Raw genomic sequence first — 15,192 nt, 5'->3', positions numbered from 1 at the left:
CTGATTGGTTGCTAGGGGAAACTGAAACAATTCTACTTTATACCAGTTTGATAAATCTCCCCCTAAGGGTCCATTTACACAGAAAACTGTGGAATCCACCGTGGGTGATCAGCGCAGATTCTGTAGTGTGCAGATACCTACAGAGGCTGATGGTGCATTTACACAGGCAGATTTATCTGACAGATTTTGGAAGCCAAAGTCAGGGATGGATTTGAAAAGAGCAGAAATCTCAGTCTATCCTTTATGACCCATTCCCTGTTTATGGTCTGTTCCTGCCTTTGGCTTCAAGAATCTGTCATATAAATCTGCCTGTAAAAAAATACCAATAGATGTAGGCAGGACTCTCTAAAGTGGCTTTGAGTCCTGGATAAAGTAGTTTAAACCCTAATCATAAGGAGACCACACACCTATAACAGCATCTCTTAGCATAGGAAGTAGCACAGAAGTATATACTGAAAGCCAAATGTATATACTTGTAAATAACAAACACGAGTACTCCTATGTACCTGCCAGCAAGAACAGGAATATATAGTAGTAACCCAACGGGGGTCAAATATTGCTGACTCCAAGCAGCAATAAACCTACATAGAAAGCTTAGGCCAGCATCATATAAAAAAGCGTTATTATATACAAAAATACATTGTCTTTATTGTATACATGTATGTTTAGTATACATTAGTGTGAACACAGGCTTCTATCTATATGACGGGGACGCGTTATTCCCTGGCAGGAGCCCCCATTGCCTCCTACACAGCGCAGCAGCGAGACAGGTGTCCGGGCCGGGAGTGACAGGAGGCCGGGGACCTGCTCCCGGAGGCGGCCGTGCACTCTGGGTGACCCCGCTCTCCGCTCCGCCCACCTCTCCGCCCGGCGTCCTCACATCACACAGAACAAGCGGAGCTCCGATCTGCCGGAACATGTAAGCGGGGGGAGACGCCGCGGTACCGCATCACCTATAGGGCACATGTGCGGTTGGTGTGCGGCTCTCAGTCTTCACCTGGAATAGGAATGGATAAGAAGCTGCATCTTTGGAGCCTTGTTTAGTGTTTGTACTGGGGAGTTGCTATAGCATTGCTTCTTCTTACAGCTCTGATGGGTAGGGATAATGCTGGAATGTCTGCACAGTGTGAATGGGGGCGAGGGTCAGCCAGAAATGGCCAATGGTAGACACAGTGCAAACTGAAATCTCAGCGATGACCTGACATATTGTGGAGATGGGGTCCTGCAGAGCTCAGGAGGCTCAGGCATTGGGGCCCTGCACAGCTCAGGAGGGTCAGGCATTGGGGCCCTGCACAGCTCAGGAGGCTCAGGCATTGGGGCCCTGCAGAGCTCAGGAGGCTCAGGCATTGGGGCCCTGCAGAGCTCAGTAGGCTCAGGCATTGGGGCCCTGCACAGCTCAGGAGGGTCAGGCATTGGGGCCCCGCAGAGCTCAGGAGGCTCAGGCATTGGGGCCCTGCACAGCTCAGGAGGGTCAGGCATTGGGGCCCCGCAGAGCTCAGGAGGCTCAGGCATTGGGGCCCCACAGAGCTCAGGAGGCTCAGGCATTGGGGCCCTGCACAGCTCAGGAGGGTCAGGCATTGGGGTCCTGCAGAGCTCAGGAGGGTCAGGCATTGGGGTCCTGCAGAGCTCAGGAGGGTCAGGCATTGGGGCCCTGCACAGCTCAGGAGGCTCAGGCATTGGGGCCCTGCACAGCTCAGGAGGCTCAGGCATTGGGGTCCTGCAGAGCTCAGGAGGCTCAGGCATTGGGGTCCCGCAGAGCTCAGGAGGCTCAGGCATTGGGGCCCTGCAGAGCTCAGGAGGGTCAGGCATTGGGGTCCTGCAGAGCTCAGGAGGGTCAGGCATTGGGGCCCTGCAGAGCTCAGGAGGGTCAGGCATTGGGGCCCTGCAGAGCTCAGGAGGGTCAGGTATTGGGGCCCTACAGAGCTCAGGAGGCTCAGGCATTGGGGTCCTGCAGAGCTCAGGAGGCTCAGGCATTGGGGTCCTGCAGAGCTCAGGAGGGTCAGGCATTGGGGCCCTGCAGAGATCAGGAGGGTCAGGCATTGGGGCCCTGCACAGCTCAGGAGGCTCAGGCATTGGGGTCCTGCAGAGCTCAGGAGGGTCAGGCATTGGGGCCCTGCAGATTTCAGGAGGGTCAGGCATTGGGGCCCTGCAGAGATCAGGAGGGTCAGGCATTGGGGCCCTGCAGAGATCAGGAGGGTCAGGCATTGGGGCCCTACATAGCTCAGGAGGCTCAGGTATTGGGGCCCTAAGGCTGCATGAGCATAGTATGGATTATGTAGAGGGGGAATGCACACTAGGTGAAATCTGCAGGAAAATGCACATAGAGTTGTGTAGATTTACTTTGGAAATGCTGAGTTTTTGCCTTTCCCTTTGATTTCAAGGGGGAAACCTATGACTGACCCCCAATGTAAACTGACTTGCTGCAGATTTTAAAATCATGAAAATATCTGAATTTAAAAATTGCATTTACTTTTCTGCACTGTAATCTGCTGATTTTCTGTGTGACTTTCTGTGCAGGAAATTTGCAGCAATTCTAGTGTGTACTTGCTGTAACAGACACCAGTCATGGCCTGACCAAGCATCTGTAGGCCCAAACTGAAAGCTTCACAGTGGTGCATTCGGGCTGGAGCTTGTGCCATATGGATGCAAACATAAGAATTGCAACTGTGTCTGCTGATAATGTCTGAGATGAGAGGGGGGCATGGTGCAAGTATTGCATGTCCCGTACCAATGTCCAACATCTCTGTGATGTCACAGTGACATCGGTAACATTGGGAAGCTATTGATCATTGCCCATAACAAGCTCCCATGCCCCTCTTGTATGCAGAGGTTATCACTAGAGACGGCTAGAGGGAGGAAGTAGAGCGCAGAAGAGGTAGCACCTTTTCTGCTCTCCGGATAACACCTTTAAAGTGACTGTACCACCAGGCCCAGGCTGAAGCACTGGAGGCGGGCTGACCCACCCCCAGTGGGAAGAAACCCCAGCCCCTCCATGATGTGACTCCATTAGAATCAATGGAACCCTATCATAGAGGGGCAGAGGTTTCCTCCCACTAAGATGGGGCGGCCCGCCTCCAGTGCTTCAGTCTGGACCTGGTGGTATAGGCACTTTTTAAGCTAGACGTACACATTAGGTGTCAGCTGAACCTGTTGATGTCTGTTGGGTTTGTCAACACCACCTGACGTTCTCCTGAAGGCAGATGTCAGAGGAGGGTTGGGCATGATGGAATTTCACTTCTCAGTGGTTTTGTTCTTGGGAAGATAAGCCACAGCCAGAGGAGCTTTTGTGTCATAGTTTTGCATAATAAGTTGTGCACTTGTTTATGTTACAGGTATCTCAAGTGGGGCTTTTCTGCAGCATGTCTCGCTACCATTGTGGGGGTTTATTTGCTGCCATCACCAATTGACCCAGAGCCATTCCAGTAAGTGCCATGCTATAAGGGAAGCATATTATTTCCTTTCCTTCCACCTTTATCACCAAAAATTGTTGCACCACTTGTTTTTGTTAAGTTTTCTTCAGTTCCCAGTAGTCAGTAGTATTTTCATCTTGGTTAATATATCTAGGTTTGAAAAGCCGCCATCACTAGTGGGACCACTGGCGGTAAACAGAAAGCTGCAGCATGGGAAAAGAGCGTTTTATGGACAGCTGAAAGGTCCGGAGTCCTTTACCAGTGATCATGAAGGTAAAGATGAAGTGGAGTCTCAAGAAACATCCAAAACAGTTTCAGACGACTTTATTAGTGGCTGTGCACGGCCACAGACAAGCACCAGTCCGCAGCTTTATAAGTCACTAGTAATCGCTGTATCATTTGTGTGGCCAATAACAATGATTTTACCAGTTTCACAAAAGATTCTTCTGACCTGCTGATAATTTCCCTTTAAGATAGTCCATACACCATTGGTATCCAGTGCTCTGCAGATATTAGCTGATGCTGCGCTGTACTAACTATATCAGCTCTCACAGTTTACAGTGAGTGGCACTATTTTTAGCCACCCTTTACTTAGTCACCTAGCAAAATACTTATCTTCATGGTTCCCAGGAAGTGAGGTTAAATATAGGCAGTAGAGATGAGTAGATCGCAAGTGAAGAAGATGGACACAGCCCTAGGGAGTCCTGTTAAACATAGATATCCATCTTTTCCAGGACAGCCCTAGGGCTGCATCCAACTTCTTCAGCGACCAGTGTGCTCAAGATTCACTCATCTCACAAGTATTAAGTGGAAAAGTATAAGAGGTGTACATAGCTGGGTAAGTATATAGTAAGAAATAGGGCGATGGTTGTTGTTTTCTGCAGCACAAGACTTTGGTGGCCATCAAAAGTTGTTTTGATAAATACTTTTATTTCCCATAAAATAACAATTCTTAAACATCGTATAGCTCTATGGTGTATGCTTCTTCTGTTTATCCGCCTGTGATTACATAGACAACTGCGAATTCCACAGAAAACCCAATTAGATATACGAGGGGGTAACGTCCTCCACGCCGATATACACACTCCTGTGCTACTATAAAGCAACAAATTTAATTCATAACAAAGTAAGCACTTAGGAACTAAAACATAACTTTTAATCAAGATAATAAAAAAGAAAGGTATATATAGCTAAAATAGATAGAATCACCAATCTGAATCAAAATCACCGCACTTAGGAAAATAACAGTGTAAATGTATAAACAACGGAACTTATTAAAAGGGAAACACACGAGAGGACAAGGTGCACTCTGTCCACTCCTAGATTGTGATACTTTCCCTACCTTTTGGGGTGACCCACCTCCTTAAAAGGGTGGCCCCAACCACTATGACGTTCCCTTCCCTCCTCTAAGTGCAGGACAAGACACAAACAAACACAAAATGTGAATCACACAAAATGGGGTACCACACCAAACCAATATTCAAAAAAGAATCCAACGCGTTTCACCTGTACAAATAATAACAGGATCATCAGGGATATAGTGGTGTACAACAAACAATAACAACAAAAGAAAATGTAGTGCAATAGATGTACAGCGCAAAACCACCTGCACCACCTCCGGTGGATTGCTGGATAATGCTGAGGAGTAACTCAGTGACACATGTGTGTCTCAGAATGCACATGGGATGATGCCAGTACTAGTAATCAGGACAATAGAAATCCTAAGTATTACAGCAAGTGAATACCACCAATAGGACTCTTGGGAGTCAGTACCCAAATGGCAGGATATAGCAAAAAATAGTCATTTACATGAATGTGACAGGCATGCTAAGATACAGTATACTGTTTGCAATTAGCCCAGTCAAGCAGCTGATAGCTGCATCCTACTATCACTGGATTATTAAATGCTCAATAGCATAAAAGCACAACGTATACATGTGTCTGAAAACCAGCAATACTTATCAATAGCGTCCCGATGGTGGAACAGGCATCCTGTTGCAGATGTTCAGTGCACTCCTAAGGTGGTAGGTGCCAGGATGTAATGCCCCTAGGAGCTAGGGGCATTACATCCTGGCATCTACCACCTTAGGAGTGCACCTTAGGATTTTCCTAAGTGCGGTGATTTTGATTCAGATTGGTGATTCTATCTATTTTAGCTATATATACCTTTCTTTTTTATTATCTTGATTAAAAGTTATGTTTTAGTTCCTAAGTGCTTACTTTGTTATGAATTAAATACATAGACAACTGGGTGTTACCAGTTGTGGGTATGTCCCTACACTGTCTGGCAGCTGTGATTGTGTAGTGCATGATGCATCCCTAGTTGGTATCACCCAGTTGGTTATTTAGTCATACATTTCTAGTAGGAATAACAAAGGAACAGGACACAAAGCTATAAGAATCAATGTTTTAGCCAGGTTCATACCTGAGGGCCAGATTTTGCTTGAATTGAAGTATCCTACTCCCTATCACTTACATGGTTCCCACCAACTGTGAGATCCTTGTTTGGCTTTTAAAGACAAGAAAAATAAATATTTAGTTTGGTCTGGGATCTGAATGTTTTTTTTTTTCTCTAGTTTAAATCTGTGGAATTCAGCCATACTATTTAAAAGAAAACTATAAGCGGGTTTGTGCACCTGTACCTGCTGATAGTTTACCGTAGCCGCTGAACTTCTCTTACAATCGCCATTTTTCTCACACTTTTAAGTGTTGCTGTTTATGTGATATTTAATGCCATAGCCATATTTATGTGATATAGCCGTTTATGTGATATTTAATGCCATGCCATATTTAATGCATTCCAAGCCCCCCAGAGTACTGTCCAGCCCGCCTGCCCGCCCCTCTAATGCTCATACTTGTGCATAGGCAGATAGGCTTGAATATGCGTCAGTAATCGTCAGCATTGACGGCGGCAGGCAGGCTGAACAGTGCTCTGGAGGGCTAAGAATTCCCCCCAGTGCTCCTAACAAGGGAATTTGCATATTTTTATGAGTGCGAGAAGAACTGGGAACTATGAGCACAAAATTGCTCATAGTTTTTCTTTGATATATGCTACACCCTTTGAAAAGGCCTGTTGCCACAGCTTAATACTGGAGTACCACCTGTTGAATAGGGATGAAGAAGAGGACTCTCTCAGGATGATAGCTCTGCAAATGTCACACAAGCTATAGTATACAATTTTAGAGTTTATTGGTGTGGAAACTACTAGGGGTTTTTCCCTGCACCACTAAAGCCTGGCAGTTTTTTTAGGATCTTTATATTTTAAAGAGTACCTGTCATTAGATTAAACTTTTGACATTTTACAGAGACATGTCAAAAGTTTTGATCAGTTGGGATCTGAGTGTACTGAATTCTCTCTTCTCATTTAAATGGCCATGCAAACGATACAGCGATCATTTGTGTGGCCCATCCGCACAATGAATCTTGTCATGTAAAGGCACTGCGAGGGCTTATCTCGCTGAGCGGCCGTAAATCAGGCCATGTAAAAGGGTCTTTAGGCTAGAAGTATGTTTTCTAGCCCCCAGTAAATACAGTGCAATTATCACTGTAGTTTTTTCCCAGATGATGCATTATCTCTGTGTAACCACTGTGGCATGTGATATCTTAACTTGTGATGATACAATGTATAGGAAACCTTTATACTGGCACTGTGGATGGAAAGCTGTGGATGATTCATGGAGAGCAGCTGAAGTTTATAACCCAGATGGGGAAGAATGTTTCCCAGTGTGGTGAGTCCTTACACTAACTTCTCTGTTCCTGTGTAGATGTTAATAGTGTATGAGAGCTATTTGTGAATATGTGCCTAAATGTAGGGTTTACAGTTAAAGTCTAATGTTAGGGGAGCTATATGCACACTGATACTTTTAGTTCAGCCCCTGATCAGGGAAATTCAACAGTTCCACAGCCACTATCCAGTGTCACTTATGGTATAGAGTGTGGTGGACTGTGAGGAGGTGATCAAACGAAATGGGGGGGATGGGGGGGGCTATGATAGGGGAGGAGGGCTGTGGGCACTTGCCACTCATTAAGGGCCTGTTCACACTGTGTAAATTATGTGGAATTTCAAGCAGAATTTCAATAATTTCGGCAGAGAGCAGAGGACACACAAGGCATCCTATTCTATGGATAGGACAGGCAGAACTTCAAGTGGAGTTTGCGGCACAGCCTCTGCTTGATATTCTGCCAGAATTACTCAGTCAGGAGGCCCTAACATAGTTAAAAACCGTGACATTTTTTTAAATCACTTGCCAAACTTCAGACTAATAGTGGTTATGCCCAGTATGACGTAACATCTCATAACTTCCCCTTCAAGCTTCAGTCACAGTACGCATTTGCAAATGCTTTTTGCCTCCGTAGTGGTCCGCTATTCACGAATCCGCAAAAATTGTGGATGTGTGAATAGGTACAAGAAATCGATGGGTTTTTAATCTGTCCGTAATGTAGATCAGGAGTGGATTGAAAACACAGAAAGACTATGTTCACACACTGCTGAAATTTAGTGGATGGTCCGGTCCTGGTCTTAGTTGAAAAATACTGAGCAAAAATACTGTGTGGGAACACAGCCTAAGGCCGTATTATACGGCTCGTGCCAGGTTGTAAATGAATTCCAATCTATGAGTTTGCAGCCTATGACATGATTTCATAATTGTGCAGCCAGAGCTGGATGTTTTGTGCAGTCTAGCATCAGTTAGCCACACACATCTCCATGGAGATATGCGGCCGATGGCAGTTTATTTTTTGACAGGTTTAGGCTATGTGCACATTATGTAAGAGACCAGCCATTCCGTGACCTGGCCGGGTCACGGTACAGCCGGTCTCTGAAAGGTTCATCCAGATAATGTTTAGCCCCACAGAGTTCTGATGCAAGGTGTATCCGTGCGCGCCCGCATCAGAACTCCCCACTGCACACTATGGAGCGTGCAGCCGCTTGTTCCACAGTGCGCACTGACATGGTTTTCTACGGCTGCTATTCAATGAATAGCGGCCGCAGAAAACTTACATGTCAGTTGTTTGCGGTGCCGGTAGGGATCCGGGCCGGAGCGTATAATAAGTGTATATGCTCCGGCCGGGATCCAATAGACAACAATGCAACGTATACTAACGTAATATTTTACGAAAATTTACGTTGTGTGAACATAGCCTTAAAGTGAATGATCAGCCAGTGAGCACTTTCACGTTTGTTGGTTGATCGCTGGCCCTATTACAAAGAGCAATGTCTACGATAATCAACCTATGTAATAGACCCTTAGGCAGGCCCTGAATAATGCTATGTAATATGATCAAGCCCCAAACTACATAATTTACAAGCAGTAGCTGTGTGCCACCTCACGGTGCCATCTACACCCAGGCTGTCCCTGCTTGTGCACATCCATATCACAGCTCCATATTATACAGAGCTGAATGGTGTCCTTACTGTGCCTTCATTGTGGCATCAAAACAAACAAAATGGACCAGACGAAAGCTCATATAGAGACACAACGTTCCGTTCTCCGCTACACATTCCACTGCATGCAGCTGTGAACCCTGAAAATGACATCATATGATAACTAGTGATTAGATATATGTAAAGTAACAAAAGAACAATGCAATACAGATAGATTTATAGGTTTATTCTTTATTTGTTAGGTACCCCTGAATATGAACCAGTGTGTGGCCGTCCACATGGCATCCGAATGGACAGTGATGGCTATCTAATTGTAGCAGATTCGTACTATGGATTATACAGGGTACATCCGCAAACTGGGGAGAAGTATCTTCTGATCTCGAATGAAGAAGGTAATAAAAATTATATATTAGGAGACAGCCATATACTGTCTTTAATCACAGGGGTTCCATGTATATTACATAGCTTTAAGGGACACTTGGATATGGCTTATTGTGGGAAACAAAGGGTGTGGCTTGTTGTGGGTGTGGTCTATGGGGCGTGGTCTACCGTGGGTGTGTTTTGCTGGGGTGTGGCTTGATGACCACCATCATACTGACTACAAGATTCTGGAAAAGCTGGGTGACCTCTATCATACTGACTTCAAGATGCTGGGAAAACTCATGCTGAGTACAAGATGCTGGGAAAGCTGGGTGACCTCCATTATACTGAGTACAAGATGCTGGGAAAGCTGGGTCACCTCCACTATACTGAGTACAATACAAGATGCTGGGAAAGCTGGGTTACCTCCATCATGCTGATTATAAAATGCTGGGAAGGCTGGGTGACCTCCATTATGCGAAGTACAAGATGCTGGGAAATCTGGGTGACCTCCATCATACTTAGTACAAGATGCTGGGAAAGCTGGGTGACCTCCATCATACTAACTACAAGATACTGGGAAAGATGGGTGATCTCCATTATAGTGACCACAAGATGCTGGGAAATCTGGGTAACCTCCACTATACTAAGTACATTACAAGATGCTGGGAAAGCTGGGTGGCCTCCATGATACTGAGTATAAAATGCTGGGAAATCTGGGTGACCTCCATCATAGTGAGTTCAAGATGCTGGGGAAGCTAGGTGACCTCTAACTGGCAGTGATAGAGTTAATATCCCACCTGTTGTACATCCCATCTCTCCTCCTCAGGCCTTGTGCACTCAGGCAGTGATAGTTAATATCCCATCTGCGGTCAGCGCCATGGGCAGGGTTTGTCATCAGGGTACGGGGCTTGCTGGCACATTAATTTGCTGAGACCGTCCCTTCAAACCTGTGACAGTCCCAGAAAAAACGGGACTCTTGAAAACTGTGATATTGTGACTTTTGTTTTCTAGTTGCCCTTCTCATTTACTGTATTTTAATGTCTGACAGGAGTGGATGGAGTTCCTTTCAGGTTTTTGAATGGACTTGAATTGTCCAAGAATGGGATTATCTATTTCACAGATTCAAGTAACAAGTGGGGTAGACGACATCACAGATATGAGGTAAATTCCAAGTTTACATAATTGCTACCTATCAGTGTAGTTATGTAATGTGCCATCTGACTCTACCCAGAAATATTTTCTTGTTGTTTACATTACACCGACATGTTCTGCAAAGTGTGCAGATTGTCCATGTGCCCAGTGGGACTCCAGTTTTCTTATGTCAGGGGCCAGTGTCTCAAGAAGCCTGTTATTTTTCCCCAGTTTTGAAGTGTAAGAGGAAACCCTTGGAAGCACAGTACCAAATCTAACCTGGGGACTACTGTGATGCGAGGCAACTGAACCGAGGCACTGATTTTTAGAAATGTAGTATACACTTTACATCATCCATTTCATCCGTTAATTTTTGAAAAACACCAGTGGGGTCAAAATGTTCAATATACACCTTTACACTTTGGAGTGTAGTTTCCAAAATGGGTTGCTTTTTGGAGGGTTTCTTTTATTTCACATCAGGCATCTGCAATTGGGGGTCAGTGCAGTGCAAATCACCACATTAGGCCTTAAAATGTGAACCAGGCTCTTTCACTCCTAAACACTGATGTATGTATAGGCAAAAGCTTACAGCCTCATTATAATCAGCTGTCTTTTCACTGTAGCCCAAGCTGGGAACAAAATATTGTCTACTTAAAGGGAACCAATCAGCATGATTGTGCTGATCCCTCTAATAGGCTCAGTAAACGAGCGCCAATCTAGCAGATCAGGGTTAATTTACATTATTGATCAGGCCACCATTGGTCCGTCTAGTAGGAACCTAAGTCTTTTGATCAACAATGGAAATATAAAATTTATAATGGGGCCACTAGTGTACCCACATTTCCCCCCCCCCTCACACTGATGTTGGTGCTATAGCCCCTACCTCTAAGTTATAGTGCCCACTCAGAGCCTTTTTAATGGAGCTCCTTAAAGGGGTACTCTGGCATACTTTTTATTTAGTGTCCTTATATAAAACATAATAAACATCTTATTTGTACCTCACCACGTTTTCCTAGTGTCCTCCTCCAATGTTTGCGCGTTTCCCGGTGCCACTTCTGACGTCTGAAGAGTAACAGCTCTGTTAAGTTGTTCGTGTTTATTTTATTGTATTCCAGGTATTGGAAACAAATCACAGGGGTCGCTTAATACGTTATGATCCAGTAAAGAAAGAGGCAGAGACCTTACTGACCAACCTGTATATGGCTAATGGATTGGCTTTATCGCCAGAGGAGGACTATATTTTAATAGCAGAGACCAGCATCTCCAGAATCATACGGTATGGTTATCCTCTTCCTATATTATTATCCCTTAGGGCTTCCTCAAATACACTATTTTTAAAGCGGACCTGTCAGCAGGAAAACAGCAGTGTAAATAAACACATGGCATACATTATCTACATAGCATTTTTACTCTTGTCATATATCATATATCCATAAAAAACATTTGTATAAACATTTTACCAGTTTTCAGTGCATATAGTCCCTACATTTATTTTCATATAATTTCTTCTTTGTTTCGCCTGAATAGCTACTGGTTAGCAGGTAGTAAAGTGGGAGTGAAAGAAATATTTGCGGACAATCTGCCAGGCTACCCAGATAATATTAGAATATCCACACTGGGCACATACAGAGTTGGAATGTCAACAACACGTTTTCCTGGGTTCTTTCTCCCATTTTTGGATGCCATTGCACCTTATCCCGCCCTAAAGAGATTTATTGTCAAGGTATGTATGTGTTTGATGCATATTTTCTACTATTTTGATGGTGTAGTTATTTGTTTTTTTCTTTAATAAATCTGTTAATTTTTCCAAAAAAATTTTTTTTTTTTTTTAATTTTCTAAAATATCATTTTAGTGCATTTTTATGGTGGTCACCATCTTGTCTGAGCTGTTTGTACAGCAGATAGAGCAATGCTTTACAGCAAGCCCTATGGACATAAGCACAATTGAATGGCCCACACCATATTTACTAAAATGGGACCATTTGCTAAGCATGCTCTGTGACGTTCTTGATATCATTTCTCAGGGGAGGGGAGGCTTAGCTGTGAGCTTTGTCTAAAGTGTGCCTGTTTTCTGTATACTGATGTATTTTTCCACTGTATTCCTGTCTATGATGATAGTAAGGACACTGTGATGTGTACAGAACAGGAAGTCTGTCTTTAATAAAAGGTCTGGTGGCTGGATTTCAGGATGATTTTATAATAAGCATAGTAAAACGGAAAATTAAAAATCACTACCATAAATTCCTAAAAAATATGTTATAAACAACCGGTAATTTTCTTATGACACCCTGAATTCTGCTATTACCTTGTGCATTACAATAGCTTTTTGAAATATGATGCTTATCCCACTAGTGTGGTAGAATTTAAGTGGGTCCATATCTGTGTAAATTTCACTAGGTGATGTCACCATAGCTAGGATATAATAATTTCTTGTCTAGCTTTGAATAGCACCTTTGTTTGGATGCTACCAAGGCTTGTTGTGGGTAAGTTTACCTTGTAAATTGCTACAGTTCTCATGATTGTTCTATACTCTCATGGACATTACCTGGGTAAGGGTCCTATTACACAGATAATCATAGTGATGACATGCCGCTCAGCCAATCACAGACAAGGACCGCCATGGCCAGTGATTGGCTGAGCGGCCAGTCAGCTCAGACAGGCCACTCTGCAGTCACAACATGCTGTGCTGAGACGCATGCAGAGCACAAGAGAAGACCAGGAGCGTGAACAGGTGAGGTATTTACTGTTTAGGCAAGGGCTGCACAGACATCGCTAAGAATGTCTGTGCAGTCCTTGCTAAACAATTATCGGGCCGGGTAAGGGTCCATTTACACAGAAAGATTATCTGGCAAAGATTTGAAGCCAAAGCCAGAAACAGACTATAAACAGAGATCAGGTCATAAAGGAAAGCCTGAGATTTCTTCTCTTTTCAAATCCATTCCTGGCTTTGGCAGCAAATCTTTGTCAGATAATCTGTCAGATAATCCTTCTGTGTAAATGGACCCTTAAAGGCCCAGTAAACGAGTGCTGATCTAGCAGATTGGGGCTCCTTTACAGTATTGATTTGGGCCTTCATTGGCCCATGTAATAGGACCCTAAGGTAGTGAGGCATTTACTGTCATCACCTACTTTCATAGCTCTGCTACCAGACACAGCAATAAATCTTTCTGTAGCAGCACGTTTTTGCAGTATGTAAGATAAGACCTGTGTAGGCCCTGGACCACAGAAGAATAATTCAGTCCATGAGTTTATTCCACCAATGCAACGTTTCAACTTCTGACAGTCTTTTTCAAACATGGAAAAGACTATGCCTTGGGATAAAATGAAAAGAAGCTATAATCACACCATGTATTAACTCTTTGTTTTTTTTTGTAGATTACCCCACTATCTGCATACAGCATCTTGTTAAAAAAACATGGCTTATTCCTTGAGTTGAATGCACTTGGAGAAATAGCAGACAGCTTTCATGATCCGGACGGAAGTGTAATATGGGCAATAAGTGATGTTTATGAGCACCAAGGAAAACTTTATTTGGGTAACACTGATTTGCCCTTCCTTGTAGTTTTGTCACCATAGGTAGTTAGGTAGTACATAGTGTGGCTGGGTGATAACATGCCTTTTAGCCATTTATATACTACTATAGTTTACTACCATAACTGGTTTTAAATGGAGTCCTGTTATGTAGACCATGTATTGTATAATGTTGATCAGTTTCTTTTTATTTTTATATTTTTGTAATAAAACTTTAAACATGAACATTTTATATTGTGTTCCTTTATTTACAGGAGTGTGATGGTATGGCTAGATTCACATATATATATATTGATTTGCATTTAGCATGCTGTTAATTATATTAGAAGTTCTGATCAGGGAGGGGGGGGGGGATCTGGGAGCTGAGACTCCGACCAATCATTAAAACAGACAGCAGTGCTCACTGGCAAAGAGTAGTGCCACTAATACATACTACCCGTGCAGTATATTAAGATGTCAGTGGTCATCACTCCTAAGTCCAAGTTATATAAAAGACCTACAGCATATGCTTGTTTGTTTCTATACATATACAGATATTTACTACAGTTTTCTTCACTGAATATATTTAACCATTCTCCTACACATACTAGTGCACAAAGAGACCACGATCTCAGCCATTCAAGCTTTCACACTCATGCATTGAGGTGCAGTAACTTGAGACTTCTACAAGGAGTCTGCAATCCACCATGCTTCCAACACATTTTGAAGGACTCTTCAGCTCAAGAAAGGGGGAGTCCCTTAAAACAAAGTTCGGACTTTCCTGTGAGACTTTACCTTCTTGTAAGTGAATGCTAAGCCTATACTTTACCTCAGCATTTAAATGGAAGCTGTAATAAAGAAAAGCTCTCATTTCTCATGCAGCTCTGGTAAAATAAAAGATGAGTGGTGATTGGTTGCTATGGATAACAAAGAATCTTAGCATAAAACAGTACGATAATTCACCCCCCCCCCCCCCCCCCTTCCCGATCTCAACAGGTTTAAATGACATAAACCAGTTTTGGATAACCTATTTATTATCTAAGGAAGAAGGTGAGTTGCTATGTACATGCCCTGCTAAAAAAAAAAGTGAAAACTTAAACCACACAATGTAACTCCGGGTCAGTCACACATCTGTGAAATCAGCCTGTTCAGTGAAGCAACACTGATTGTGAATCCATTTCTTCTGCTGTTGTGGAAATGGAACAGACCACAGGTAGAAATGATAGGCAAGTAACAAGACCACAGACCATTTCTCTGTTCTCATCCCTTTGGGCTGCTGTTTTGGTCACTTCAGCATTTTGTCATTGCTCTCACTCTTAGATGTAGCATAAGGCAGTGTCTAGAACCCACAGAAGGTGCTCAGGTAGTATGAAAGCTTTTCCAGGATGGCACATC

The 15,192-nt window shown here is 43.6% G+C and overlaps 1 protein-coding gene across 1 annotated transcript; it reads left to right on the top strand.

The window, feature by feature from the left end:
* Positions 1–777: 777 nt before the first annotated feature.
* Positions 778–13,992, top strand: LOC138775183 (adipocyte plasma membrane-associated protein-like). Its single transcript, XM_069955842.1, has 9 exons — positions 778–919; positions 3,333–3,422; positions 3,565–3,683; positions 7,040–7,138; positions 9,036–9,185; positions 10,205–10,317; positions 11,403–11,563; positions 11,815–12,010; positions 13,663–13,992. Coding segments are annotated over exons 1-9 (1,131 nt in total). The 5' UTR covers positions 778–917; the 3' UTR covers positions 13,864–13,992.
* Positions 13,993–15,192: the final 1,200 nt, after the last annotated feature.

The sequence above is a fragment of the Dendropsophus ebraccatus genome, chromosome 1 (genome assembly GCF_027789765.1).
Source record: "Dendropsophus ebraccatus isolate aDenEbr1 chromosome 1, aDenEbr1.pat, whole genome shotgun sequence".
Classification (NCBI taxonomy): domain Eukaryota; kingdom Metazoa; phylum Chordata; class Amphibia; order Anura; family Hylidae; genus Dendropsophus; species Dendropsophus ebraccatus.
Note: the sequence above shows the minus strand (reverse complement) of the source record. Positions and strands in the feature narration are given on the sequence as shown.